The sequence below is a fragment of the Aquarana catesbeiana genome, linkage group LG10 (assembly GCF_042186555.1).
Source record: "Aquarana catesbeiana isolate 2022-GZ linkage group LG10, ASM4218655v1, whole genome shotgun sequence".
NCBI lineage: Eukaryota > Metazoa > Chordata > Amphibia > Anura > Ranidae > Aquarana > Aquarana catesbeiana.
This window is the reverse complement of record NC_133333.1, coordinates 243,581,539-243,595,693: the sequence shown is the minus strand read 5'-3', so window position 1 is coordinate 243,595,693 and position 14,155 is coordinate 243,581,539. Positions and strand designations below refer to the sequence as shown.

At 47.1% G+C, this 14,155-nt stretch overlaps 1 protein-coding gene across 13 annotated transcripts in view; it reads right to left on the bottom strand.

Moving 5' to 3' along the window:
* KIF1B (kinesin family member 1B) overlaps positions 1 to 14,155 on the bottom strand; it is a 277,895-nt gene that overhangs the window by 33,182 nt on the left and 230,558 nt on the right. For all 13 annotated transcript variants that reach the window (XM_073603542.1, XM_073603543.1, XM_073603544.1 and 10 more), the window contains 3 exons: positions 12,012 to 12,067; positions 8,915 to 9,023; positions 8,766 to 8,832 (listed from right to left, as the gene is read on the bottom strand). In XM_073603542.1, the coding sequence (XP_073459643.1) occupies positions 8,766 to 8,832; positions 8,915 to 9,023; positions 12,012 to 12,067 (232 nt within the window). The remainder of the gene's footprint in view (positions 1 to 8,765; positions 8,833 to 8,914; positions 9,024 to 12,011; positions 12,068 to 14,155) is intronic.

Genomic DNA, 14,155 nt, shown 5'->3' with positions numbered 1-14,155 from the left:
GCTTGCAGCAGGCTGGTGACCTCATCTATGCCTAGGCAAAGTGTCTTGACATCAAGAACTGTTTTTTTTTCCAGGATAAAAGATACAACTCTTCCTGTTTATTACGAAATATCAGAAATGTACAGAGAAAGATTTTAAACAGTCTACAGAATACCAAAACTATACAATATCCTTAAAGTGATTGTAAAGTCTTGTTTTAATTTCTTTAAAAATAGCAAACATGTTATACTTACCTGCTCTGTTGCAGTGGTTTTGCACAGAACAGCCCGGATCCTCCTCTTCTCGGGTGCCTCTTCGGCTCTCCTGGCCCCTCCCTCCTGTCGAGTGCCCCCACAGCAAGGCGCTTGCTATGGGGGCACCCAAGCCAAGTCACAGCTCCCTGTGTCCATTCAGACATGGAGCTCTGGTTTGCCCCCACCCCCTCTCCCCCCTGATTGGCTAACTGACTTTGATTGACAGAAATGGGAGACAATGGCGCCGCTGCTGTGTGTCAGCGAACCAGGAGGAGAGTCCTGGACAGCTGAGGCACTCGTGGACATCGCTGGAGAGAGATGGGGCTCAGGTAAGTATTAGGGAGGCCAAGGGGGGCTGCTGCACACAGAAGGTTTTTTTTTTATCTTAATGCATAGAAAGCATTAAGATAAAAAAACCTATAGAGCACACCTGGAGATATACCCACCCACAGACCAGCACCGACCCTGCGTGTGCCTCAGACAGCGGTGCAGACAAGGAGGGAGCTGTTTGACGCCGAGATCGCGGCGTCCGCGGCGATCGCGGAGCTCCGGGCCGACTGTTAGGAAAGGCCGCGGCTCCGGCCTACTCACGGGGAACGGCGGCCATCTTGCTGCACCCAGAGACCGTGCCAGCCCTGTCCCCGGCCGCTACACATGCCCTACCTCCTCCACAAACATTGGGAACATCCAGCCTGCTACTGGGGGCCTGTGATCCCCTCCATATCGCTCTAGGAGGCCTGCCAGAGGGACCTGGTAAGTGCCGGCGGCCATTTTACTACACCCAGCGGCCTATCTAACTCTCCTAGGCCCAATCTGAGCCCCCGCCAACCACAGAAATACCTTGGCCTGGCTAATTGAGACCCCCGACAGGGTATTTAGTGAACAATCACCCCAGCATGTACTTGTGGTGCTGCCCTGGCTCCAGAGACTGATTGTGGCGGCCATCTTGCTACACCCTGGCAGCCCCCTGTCTCCTTTGGGCCTAATCTTAGCCTCACCCACCACCTGGGGACACCCTGATCTGACAGACTGTGGCCGTAGAAGGGGTACTAGCAAGCATATACCCCCATAAGTACATGAAATGTCACCACGGCCCTGAACACAAGTGGCGGCCATCTTGCTCCACCCAAGCTGCTGTATCTACATAGGCTCCTGGTATTCTTACCCCTCTGAGCCTGGATCGCTCTCTACACAGCCACAAGAGAGGCCCAGCGGGATCGGCGCCCACCAGTGGTCCCCATCCATACAACTTTGCAAAGAAGCAGGACAGACCATGTATGGCTAAGCAATGAGCTGCTGAGCTCCGTAACTGCCCGGAGCTGACAGGCTATTTTTCAGTCGTCGCACATCTTTGAAAAGCATGTCCACACACAGTGCTCGATCTACTGAGTCCACGGACCTACAACAGGGCACAATCCAACGATACCTGCTCCGCACATCCCAGTCTGATTCCCGCACTCCCAAAGATAAGATGACGTCCGCTCGAAACCCGGGGAAAAGCAAGCCTCCTCCTCCCACTCAGCCGGCGACAGACAGCAGCGAGGATTCGGATGGTTCTTCAGCTGTGGCATCCAGGTCTGAGACCCCTGCTGCCCCTCTTTCGGACACGGGTCCTAGAGATGTGGCCCCTCAAGCTTCAGGAGGAGCGAATAGATCCGAGACCTCGACCCTTCTGGCAGCCTTCAGAGCGGAGTTTGAGTCCTGGGCGATCAAAATGGAGACTTCACTCCACAAAGACCTCCAGGCCCTCCAACAGCAGGTCTCGACTAATAAGACCGCAGTGTCTGCCTTAACTGACATTCAATCTGATCATGCAGCTCGCATCACATCCCTTGAACAGGCCTCCAGGGAGCACTTGCACCGTATAAGACAACATCAATTACGCATAGAAGACGGAGAAAATAGGAGCCGCAGGAATAATATACGGTTACAGGGCATACCGGAGGCCACAGCGGGTACAGACTTAAAACCTTCCGTCATTGCCATCCTCAACATAGTCCTGGGCAGAGAGGTTTCATCTCCCATTGAATTAGACCGGGTGCACAGAGTGGGGGGGCCGAGGAGAGAACAAAGTGACCGCCCACGCGATGTCCTCTGCAGGGTTCATTATTACACCCTTAAAGAAGAACTTATGCGCAAGGCATGGCGTTTGGGTCCCGTGGACTTCGATGGTTCTACTATCAACTTATATCCAGACCTCTCTCGCAACACTCTCCACATGCGCCGAATGGTCCGCCCACTACTAGATCTGATACGCCAAACCGGAGCAACTTATACGTGGGGACACCCCTTCAGTATTAAGGTGACCAGAGCTGAGCACAAATTTATCCTCTCCGACCCGGATCAACTCCCAGCCTTTTTCAGCTTTCTGGAACAAGACCCAATTGAGGTACCGAACTGGCTGGACCCGCCGGATGACCGCATTAGGGTGCAAATACGGGACCCTCTCCCACAACGACGCAGGCAGCCGAGGTCCAGATCACATTCTATAGGCCCCAGAATACGTCGGCCTACCTCCCCAGAAGCTTAAGGTACCTTTAAGACGTTACTTGAAGCCATTTCAACGTTCCCCACATGACTAGCACCCTCTAAGTGCGCTGCTCCTCTCTTGTCTCTTGATCAGGTCAAGGTTTGGAATCCCCACCACCTCTCTACAGAATTTTTGGAGTTTTTGTTGTTGTTTGTTTTTTGTTTTTCCCTTTTTACATTTTTACATTTTTCCTCCTTTGTTCCACCGGATTTCAGCAAGCTATGTTACACTAAGAGACAAGATGACCTGCTCCGTAACCCAATGTCTCAGGATAGAGGGAGCAATACATAGGCAGGCCTTCTCCCTGCCCTTCGCTAGTGTATTGTACCTGGCTGGGGTTCGGGAGAGGCTAAAGGACTGCAAATTTCTGATGTTTGATTTAGTTAGGCTATTATTGAGTTTCTAACATATTTTACCACAATGGCCTTATATTTAGGTACCTAGGGGAAATGTTCCACCTGGATACAGGGAGAGGGGCCGATGGATGGACTGGATGGGTCCACGGTCTCTTGCCATTATCCACATGGACACCTCTAGCTCTCCGTATACGGTTTCTCATACACTGCTTACTCTCACCTTAAAATGTTATTACACATTGTTACTGATTTCAGTATTATTACACAGAATTGTTTCCGGGACCCCTGTTGGGGTCTATGGATAGCATATGTTGAAAATGTTTACCTCCCCCTTCCCAGGAGGTTATTTTGCGGATTGATGTCTCCTCTGTGAAGGAGGGAGGGTGGGCTTGTGCGGAGTCATTTGCCCGCGCGGACCGCCACCCTCCTTCACAGACGATCTGATGTGTGTTCTGCTGTTTAAATGTTTGTTACACTGATGTGCCTCAAGTAAGCTGCATATGCCTGTCATGCTACTGGGCTCACGGCTCAGACTCTCCACTTCGACCTCCCACCCTCAATAGGCCGGGCACGGATAGTGCCTTTATACGTGATTTTTCACGTGGTGTCCCGTTTTCGTGGACCCCTTAGACTTGTTAGGCTCCTTATTTAGGTGTCCCCCCTACCTAGTTCTGTCCTGGTATATTTTTGCCACCGTATAATCCCCCCCCATCCCTCCTCCTCCCTCTGCTGTCTCTAAGCTGACTCTCTTCTTCTCATTCCACTATGGCCCACACAGTACTATCCCATCCTCGCCTGAAATTTTGCTCCTATAATGTAAATGGCCTCAATATAGCATCCAAGAGAGGACAAATCCTCTACCAAATGCATAAACAACAGGTCAATGTGTTACTGTTACAGGAAACTCATTTCCACACAAACTCCACCCCTTCCTGCTCCAACAGGTACTTTAACAGATGGTTTCACAGTACAAACCCATCTCAGAAAACCAAAGGCGTTTCTGTTGCCTTCCACAAAACGCTTCCGATTGACCTGATAGACCAGGTCTCGGACCCCCAGGGAAGGTATGTGTTCGTAAAGTTCTCCTTATGGGGCACGAAATTCACTATTGCCAATCTCTACCTACCAAATACTAATCAAATATCGTCTGCTCTGCGGTACATGAGGATCTTGTCGGAATTTGCAGAGGGTAAAATAATCATAGGCGGAGATTTTAACGCCCCCCTGGATCCACTCTTAGACTCATCAACATCTCGCTCATCCATCTCCTTTACTAAATTAAGGGCATTTAAACGCGCTATATATGATTTACGTCTAATTGACATATGGCGGGTTCTGTTCCCCAAAAACCGCAACTATACCCACTTCTCACAGGTCCATCACTCTTATAGTCGTATAGACTATTTTCTTCTTGACCACAGCTGTTTAGATTGGTCACCTGAATGTGAGATAGACTCAATGGTCTGGTCCGACCACTCGCCTATATATCTGACACTAATGATTCCCTCCACACCGGTGAGGGAGTGGACGTGGAGACTGAATGACTCCATCCTCACAAACTCTGACTGCTCCCAAAAGGTCTCAGAAACCATTTCTAATTTTTTAAAAGATCATGCATCAGACACTACCTCGCTACCCATACAATGGGAGGCACTTAAAGCTGTCCTGCGAGGAACCTTTATTCAGATGGGGACCCGCTTGAAAAAGGTTCGCTCAGCCGCAATAACCTCAGCAATGCAAAAGCTTCGAGACCTTGAGACCCAACATAAACGAGCTCCAACGGTGGGGACTCTTACAGAGGTCTCAACGGCTCGATCCCAACTCAAGGACTTATATGAGGCTTCGGCTCGCACCTATGCGGACAGACTTGCATTACATCAATACCGATTCCAAGATAAATGCGGTAGACCGTTAGCTCGCACCCTTCACCCAAACACGTCTTCCACATTTATACCTCAGATTCGGGCCCCCTCTGGACAAATGCTCAGTGAGCCCTCCAAGATATCACAAACATTCCGAGATTTCTACCACACACTATACAATCTTTCGCCCGGCGTCTCTTCTAGCCCTACCCTTACACCTGACACCGATAGACAGTCTTATGTTGAGGAGACGGATCTCCCTACATTGGACGGCGATACTGTAGAAGAGCTAGAACAGGTAATTACAACAGATGAGGTCTTGGGGGCGATAGCGGCCACCCCGTCCGGTAAAAGCCCGGGGCCAGACGGCTTCACCCCTAAATTTTACAAGACATTTGCTCCCCTATTGACCCCCTTCTTGGCTAGAGTATTCAACTCTATATCAGAAGGCTTGGCGTTTCCTCCACAAACGCTTGAAGCCCACATTACTATTATCCCAAAACCAGATAAGGACCCTACTGTGTGCGCTAATTATAGGCCCATATCGTTAATTGGAGTGGACTTGAAAATATACGCCAAAATTTTAGCCACTAGGTTGAAGCCGCTTCTCCCCCGCCTCATACACCTGGACCAGGTGGGCTTTGTAAGTGGTCGTGAGGCAAAAGATAACACCCTGAAAACTCTGCTTCTTACCGACTATGCACGCACCCATGATGTCCCTCTATGTCTTTTGACGGTCGATGCGGAAAAGGCATTTGACCGGGTGGACTGGCAATTCCTCCAGATGTCTTTGAAACAGATAGGTCTAGGCCCCAAAATGCTATCCCGAATTATGTCCCTTTACGCCTCTCCTTCTGCTAGAATACGGGTGAACGGCTCATTATCACCCTCATTTCCCATCCATAACGGGACACGACAAGGCTGTCCTTTATCTCCCCTTCTATATGTCCTTGTTATGGAACACCTGGCAATTGCCTTGCGCAATAACCCTAACATCTCTGGTGTATCGATAGGCCCTATTCATTCCAAACTGGCTCTCTTTGCGGATGACCTACTAATGTTTGTAACCCAACCCCACCTATCTTTAACACATATTATGCAGGAATTCACGAGGTTTGGGAAGATGAGCAATTTCAAAGTGAATCATACTAAGTCAGAAATACTGAACATTTCTTTATCACAGGAGGCCCTCCGCCAAGTCTCCATCAAGTTTCCCTTTAAAACAGGCTCCACTTCCATCCGTTACCTCGGAATCCAAATACCCACAGAAAGGTCCCAATTGTTCTCTCTGAACTATGCTACCCTTCTGCTTAGAACCAAGACCGTTCTATCAAACTACACGAAAAAACGCCTATCGTGGCTAGGTAGAGTGAATGCTCTAAAAATGGACGTCCTCCCTCGGTTTCTTTACTTGTTCCAGACAATTCCCATTTCAATACCCTCCTGGTTCTTTAAGAAACTCCGCCAACTGTTCTCCTCCTTTATCTGGGCGGGGGCTCGTCCTCGGATACGCTATGAGACGCTGTCGCTTCCCAAGATTCGTGGTGGAGCTGGAGCTCCGGATGCCTCTATATATTATAGAGCAGCAGTACTAACACGTATAGTTAACTGGTTCCATCATTCCTCCACCAAATTATGGGTACAAATAGAGAGCCATCTCAATTCAATAGATCTCCGCGCACTACCGTGGACGCCTACTGAATTCCTAAAAGGGGGATTACCCCTGAGCGACCTCACCCGACAAACTATACAAATTTGGACCCGAATGAATTCCTCCAAGACCCTATCTCCTCTGAAAGGACCCATGACTCCACTGTTTGGAACTCCGGCTTTTCCACCAGCCCTACAAGTAGAGAGTTTTGGCCCTTGGTGCAAGAAGGACCACAGACGACTTGCCCAAGTTCTGCGTTCAGATCCTTCTCTGACTCAAGACGTTCCCACCGGCCCACCTTCCCATGCTTCGACGCACTGGCTGCAGAGGCAACAGGTGCTATCTTTTATTCGAACCTTCCCATCCTTACCTGATGTACTTACTGATACAACAGACTTGGAGAACATGCTGCTCCAGATTGACCCTCCTACGCATGTGGTCTCTCAACTATACTCTCTCATACATATAGTCTATAATCCTGACCTCCCCCCATACACACAGGCCTGGAGGGAAGAATTGGGTCACCCCATCTCACCTGTAGATTGGCAAAAATGCTTCATTTTGACTCACAAAATATCCTTAGCCTCCAAATCGCAAGAAAAGGGATTCAAATTACTGACCCGTTGGTATAGATGCCCCTCAACATTACGATGGATAAACCCGACACTCCCGGATACCTGCTGGCGTTGTTTGTCATCAAAGGGAACCCTACTCCACATTTGGTGGGAGTGCCCCCCTGTGCGGAGGTTCTGGCAAAAGATCCTCGATCTGTACTGCAGACTCATGGCGACCTCGGTTGCATCCTCTCCTGAGGTGGCCCTGCTATCTATGCTCCCTGGCCCGCTTAAATCGGTCAAAAAAGACGTTCTGCGTCACTTTTTAGCGGCAGCTAGAACGGTACTGCCCAGACATTGGAAGTCGACGAGCATGCCTTCCCTGGGAGATTGGGCAATTGAAGTGGACCAAATTAATAGTCTGGAACGGATGTTGTCGCAGGAAACGGGTAAGGAGGAACAATTTTCCAAGACCTGGACCTCGTGGTCTATCTTCCGCTATTCCGCTGAATTTATTCCATGGGCTACAGAGGACTCCACCAATGCAACTGTGTGACCAGGGTGGAATGTCTTTCTCTTAATATCTGTATTCCCTTTCTCCCTTGTCCCCTCTATTCCCACCCCTCTTTCTCTCTTTCTCCCCTTATATGTTACAACGCTATACGATTACCTAAATCATTCTCTCTAATCTCATCAGACAAGTAATGTGACACACACTGAGCTTCCCCATCAGAGAAAAAACATTTAGCACAGCAACAATAGCCCTAGCTTGTTTGCAATAGGTGGACGCCACTCAGTGAGTGGATAGTGGTGCTCACCTGCACTCTACTCAGTTTAGACGGTATAGCTACGCAGGCTAAATATCACACCAAATCAATAAAAGCTCACAAATTGCTTAAGACATAAGATGATATGTTACCAATATCGCAATGATATCTATTTCTACTTTTATGTGTTTTTGTATTACATTACTGTATACTGTACACTTTTTCTTTCTCAATAAAATAAGATTGAATTAAGATAAAAAAACTTTCTGACTTTACAACCACTTTAAAGCAGAGCTTCACCCAAAAGGGGAAGCTCTGCTTCTTCGCAGAAGGTTTTGACAGGTACCTGCTCCAACTTCCAGGTAAGATCGCCATGGTGATCTACAAGCTTGTCCAGCCCCTCCTCCTTCCCGCCACTGTCTTCTAGGACACACACAGGTCCCAGAAGATGGCGGTACCATCCAGAAAGCACAGCGTGACTCGCGCATGCGCAGTAGGAAACCGGCTGTGAAGTCTTAAGGCTTCACTGACTGTTTCCCTTGGTGAAGATGCCGGCGCCTGCACCTGAAACCGATTGAAGAATTGGCTTGGATGCCGATATCGCTGGATCCATGGACAGGTGAGTGTCCTTTTATTAAAAGACAGCAGATACAGTATTTGTAGCTGCTGACTTTTAATTTATTTTTTTTGGGAAGACTGGAGCTCCTCTTTAACTTTCTGAATGTTAAGGGATAACTTCACCCTTAAGATAGCAATGGAGGTACTTCACTGTTTGATTTTTTTTTTTCTTTTTACTGCTTCATGTACCATACCTGATGTAGCAGGAAGGTTCCTTGACAGGACAGTCCTCCAGAGTGATCTACCACGGCCGGGATGTACCTGAGACAAAGCACCAAAGATAGGTCAACAGCTGACTATATAAATAAGCCCCTTTTAATAACTGTGCTGTGTTTGTACTTACTCTCCCGTTGGCTCAAGTTCGCTGATCTCAAACCACACCAACAGGTCGTATTTGCTGACGCTCTGCCCGAGACTTGTCTTGTTCATAGGATTGAGTTTGGTGGCCGGAACTGTCGGAGAAAAGCAAGGCAGTATTAAATATTCTGTCATTAAAACACGAAACCAAAACTACTGGGTGGACCTACGGGGGGCCTAAATCATTACTAAACACCACCAGTGAGCTGGAATACTAACCTGGTCTCTTTGGAGCCCTCTCTGGAAGGCAGGTAGGGATGGGCAGAGACAGAAAAGATGGAAATTGATCGGCCCTGTCTTGGAGGCTGGCAGAGAGAGCGTGTGCGTGTTCTGAAAAAGTGTCCAGTACGGGATCACTAATGTAGCCAGACATCAGGTACCGGACCAGATTGATCTTTCTCTCTCCTGCCACCAAGATAGGTTATACACAGAACGGGCAGGAAGGGGGGGTGGTGGCACAAAGTGAGTCGGTGAAGGCAGAGGGCAAGGGAATGAATACAATCAGGTAAAAAAATAAAAAAATGATGTCATCATGGTCACCATGCAGCAAAGGAAACAAATAAAAATAAAATTACTGAGTGATGCAGCATGCAAAGCAACAAAACATGTGAAAAATTAAAAATCCTGGGAAGGATGGATATTATTTAAAGGGTCAGTCACAAAATAGATATCTTGGTGGACACTAGTTAGCCAAGTCACCAACAAGCCTCTAGTATTTTCACCTAAAATCCTCATTTCACTAAAGAAAAAAACAAAAAAAAAAAAACAAAGAAAAGAGAAGATACAGAAGAGAGGGAAACCCTTTGCAATGGCTGCCAATTGTGCCAGTCAATAGTGCAATAGCTGGTAGATGAGCTGGGAACAAAAATGCCAAGATCCTGCACAAAAAATATTACTTCAGCTTTGGGATATGTTGCTGTGAATCATCCACTATAAGGGAGCATTCACACTTGTAAATATACCCTGCTTGCAATTATTTGTGTGAACCCCAGTGGGGTTACAGTGGTTAGCTGTGAGTAGGCAGCCCCATTGAATGCAATGGAAGGCTGCCAATTCTTGCAGCTAACCATGCGGACTTGCATGTCATTTCTCATGCAGTGATCACATGCAAGTGCTCGGCCCTGGACCTGATGGGTTTTACTTTCTCTTTTGTTCCCTGCGAAGTAAATCCATAATGGGCTAGTATGCATCGCATACTAGCCCATTATGTGCCACTTACCTGCAAACGAAGCCCTCGATGTCCCCGTCCATCTTCACCTTTCTTCCTTCCGGGGCCGTGGACTCCGGCCAGTCACAGAGACTGTGACTGGCCGGAGTCGCGTGACATCACTCCCGCGCATGCGCACTGGAGCCGACGGTCACGGCACGCTACTGATGATGTCAGAGCAAGCGTATATGGCAAATATCTCCTAAACCGTGCAGGTTTAGGAGATATTTCCAGTACCTAAAGGGAAGCCCAATTACTTACCAGTAGGTAAAAGTGGTGTATAAGGGTTTGCAACCACTTTAAAGGGGCAGCTGTTACATCAATACGTGCAAACTTTTGTTTATGGTTGGCGCCGTTTATATGTTGGAATTTTTTGAAAAGGAAATCTGCCAGTGCAATACAGGTTAAGTTATACATAGAAAGGGAGAACTAAGTATGATTTTTCTGTTGAGCATATAAAACGAGAAGCAGCAATAATTTTATTCTTAAAACATGCTATGTGAATGCCAACATGTAACAAATATAAAGTAGATGTTATCCCAAAATGGCTGCAAAAGTTAAAATACTTTAGAACACCATCTACCTAGAACTGAAAAATAAGGGCTTGGGATTGATCCTTTAACCACTTAAGGTCCGCCCTGTAAAAGTTTTACTACTACAGGGTGGCACCTCTGCGCCAGATCACGTATATTTTCGTGATCCGGCTCTTCCACATAGAATGCGTGCCGCCGTCGCCTTTCTCCTGCTGTGATTACACACAGCGGGAGTCGAGCGGCAGGGACCACAGACTCAATGTCCGCCGGCACCTGTCGGTCATCAAGCAGAGAGAGGCAGAACAGCATTCTGACAGGAGGGAAGAAATTTAATGTGTCCCTGCAAAGCAGGCGCATGGATCAATGTCTTCCCCTAGTAAATGCACCTCCCACACAGTGTAGTAAAACAGGTTAGGCACACAGTTAACCCTTTGATCGCCCCTGATATTAACCCCGATCCCAGCCAGTGTCATTAGTACAGTGAAAGCGCATATTTTTTTAGCACTGATCACTGCATAAGTGTCACTGGTCCCCAAAAAGTGTCAGTTAGTGTCCTCTGCAATATCCTAGTCCCGCTATAAGTCACTGATCGCTGCCATTTCTATATAAAAAAAAATATATATATATATCCCATAGTTTTTAGATGCTATAACTTTTGTGCAAACTAATCAATATACGCTTTTACCAAAAATATGTAGCAGAATACATATTGGCCTAAATTTATGAAGAAATTCAATTTTTTTCAAGTTATTTTATTGGATGTGTCTTATAGCAGAAAGTAAAAAAATATTGTTTTTCCTTCCTTCAAAATTGACGGTCTTTTTTTGTTTATAGCGCAAAAGAAAAAAAAAAAAACAAACGCAGAGGTGGTCAAATACGCCAAAAAAAAAAAAGCTCTATTTGCGGGAAAAAAAGGACATACATTTTATTTAGGTACAGTGTCGCACGAATGTGCAAATGGCAGTTAAAGTAACGCAGTGCCGAATGGCAAAACATGGCCTGGCAATGAAGGGGGTAAACCTTCCAGATGGTCAGGTGGTTAAATAAATGTCATGTTATAGTGAAGAAACTCATAATGGTCAACCAAATTTCATCATTTCTTACTGTAGAATAGTTTAAACAATGAATAGTGAATTCCCATTGGCTGATAAAGGTTACTGAACTTTACACTGAGTAAAGAAGCTGGTTCATCAAAGCACTGAAGTCTTGTGCGCACTGACAATGGGATGAAAAGAGACACAGCTGTATGCATTTGCTCTCATTGATAAAACTTCTACCCTGGTTTATCCAAGACAAGACTGCAACATTTCAAATAAAACTTTTCCCACAGAACATTCACATACCTGGCTTGGAGAGGGGCATCGGTGTGGGAAAGTGACGTCGGGATGGCTGTGCTGGACTGCAAAACAAAACAGATAAAAGGTCATACAACATGAATGTGCGACTGCCCACAGACGCAAAGATGTCTCACTGAGAAGAATGGCTAAAGAGATGTGGCGACAACAAGGAGAGGGGCGCCTCTGAGTATAAATCATAAATACATTTTATTAAAACAACAATATCCACTCACATGGAAGTTGGAGAAGTTGCATTAGGGTCGGTTGGCTGGGCTGGAGAGATGCGGTGGAACTACAGGTCACAGCGGTTCCTGCAGGGCATGCCAGGTCCAAAGAGGATTAGTTCTTGCAGCCGGGTTCAGTCTCTTGCAGCGAGCAGTCCAACACAAATCCTGCTGGGTTGGGAGCCAGGTTATGTCCCAGATGCACAGATAGGGGTTCCAGGGAAGGAAGGGAGAGATGTGTAGGACGCTAGAGCATCCGTTCAGCCGTGCTGCTGCTCACTGATAGAATGGTGTGAAGCCTCTAGGAAGGGAAAAGGCCGGCCGAGCCGAAGATCTCAAACGAGGCTTGGAGAGCAAGTACAGCGTGGCGCCCGGTGATGACGTCACACGCATGCGACGCGTTTCAGAATAGGCTTGCCATTGGTGGACGAATGGCCGCATTCCTTTGTCAAGCAACGATGCTTGACAAAGGAATGCGGCCATTCGTCCACCAATGGCAAGCCTATTCTGAAACGCGTCGCATGCGTGTGACGTCATCACCGGGCGCCACGCTGTACTTGCTCTCCAAGCCTCGTTTGAGATCTTCGGCTCGGCCGGCCTTTTCCCTTCCTAGAGGCTTCACACCATTCTATCAGTGAGCAGCAGCACGGCTGAACGGATGCTCTGGCGTCCTACACATCTCTCCCTTCCTTCCCTGGAACCCCTATCTGTGCATCTGGGACATAACCTGGCTCCCAACCCAGCAGGATTTGTGTTGGACTGCTCGCTGCAAGAGACTGAACCCGGCTGCAAGAACTAATCCTCTTTGGACCTGGCATGCCCTGCAGGAACCGCTGTGACCTGTAGTTCCACCGCATCTCTCCAGCCCAGCCAACCGACCCTAATGCAACTTCTCCAACTTCCATGTGAGTGGATATTGTTGTTTTAATAAAATGTATTTATGATTTATACTCAGAGGCGCCCCTCTCCTTGTTGTTGTTTTAGCTTGCTGGACCCTGCTTTTGGTTCCTTTGGTGGCCGCCCTGACTGACCTCTTGTATATACTCCCAGTATATATGCATGAACTTACACATGCATTTTTACAGTTTTCAGTTTCTGGACTAATCGGTTTTACTTTCAAGGTAACTGTGCTTTGCGCCTTTTTACTTGTATTAAAGAGATGTGGCGGGCCGCTATTAAACTGCTGCACTGCTGTTGCCAAAGGAAAGGGAACGGGAACAATCGGCCCACCAGTTCACAGACACCTTCCCTTATGGTAACATCTTTACGTATGGTTTAATGGATTGTGGTTCCTCATTGTCTAATATCACATTTGCAATGACCTTTACCACATAATTCCAAGGACTTTTTGATTTATCGCATATTGATTTATTTATTGATTGATGCCTTTAATTTATGCATCGTATATTTATTATGTTTGAATGCACTGTTTTTTTACACTAGAGATATTTTTTTCACTGTGTATATAGCACTTTGTCATGTATTGGTTATACACTTTGGAGTTGTATATGCACAAAGCACTTTTGATGGCATAATTTGTAGTGCTGCACTTTTTTTTGTCCCAATAAGTCCCCTCATGACTGCCTATTTTATCCCCTAAAAACCTGCACCTATGCGCCGCAACCACGTGCATCGCATGAGGTTGCAGGGCGTCTGCAGCATTCAGCTGAATGGGTCCCGTTTGGCAGGTGGTAGTGCCCACCAAATGCGACAAGGGGATAATGTTTACATCCCTGTCTGCTATCTTTGAACTTAAGGGGGAGCCGTTGAGGGGGCAGTAAAAACACCCCCCAACTGCAAGTGTAAATGAGGCCTTTGCCAAAGACAGAGTTCCACTTTTATCCTCCAACAAATCACAGAAAACATGAAGATCCTAATTGGTACTTTTTGGGCAAAAAAAAAAAAAAGAACCATTCTTCTGTCAGA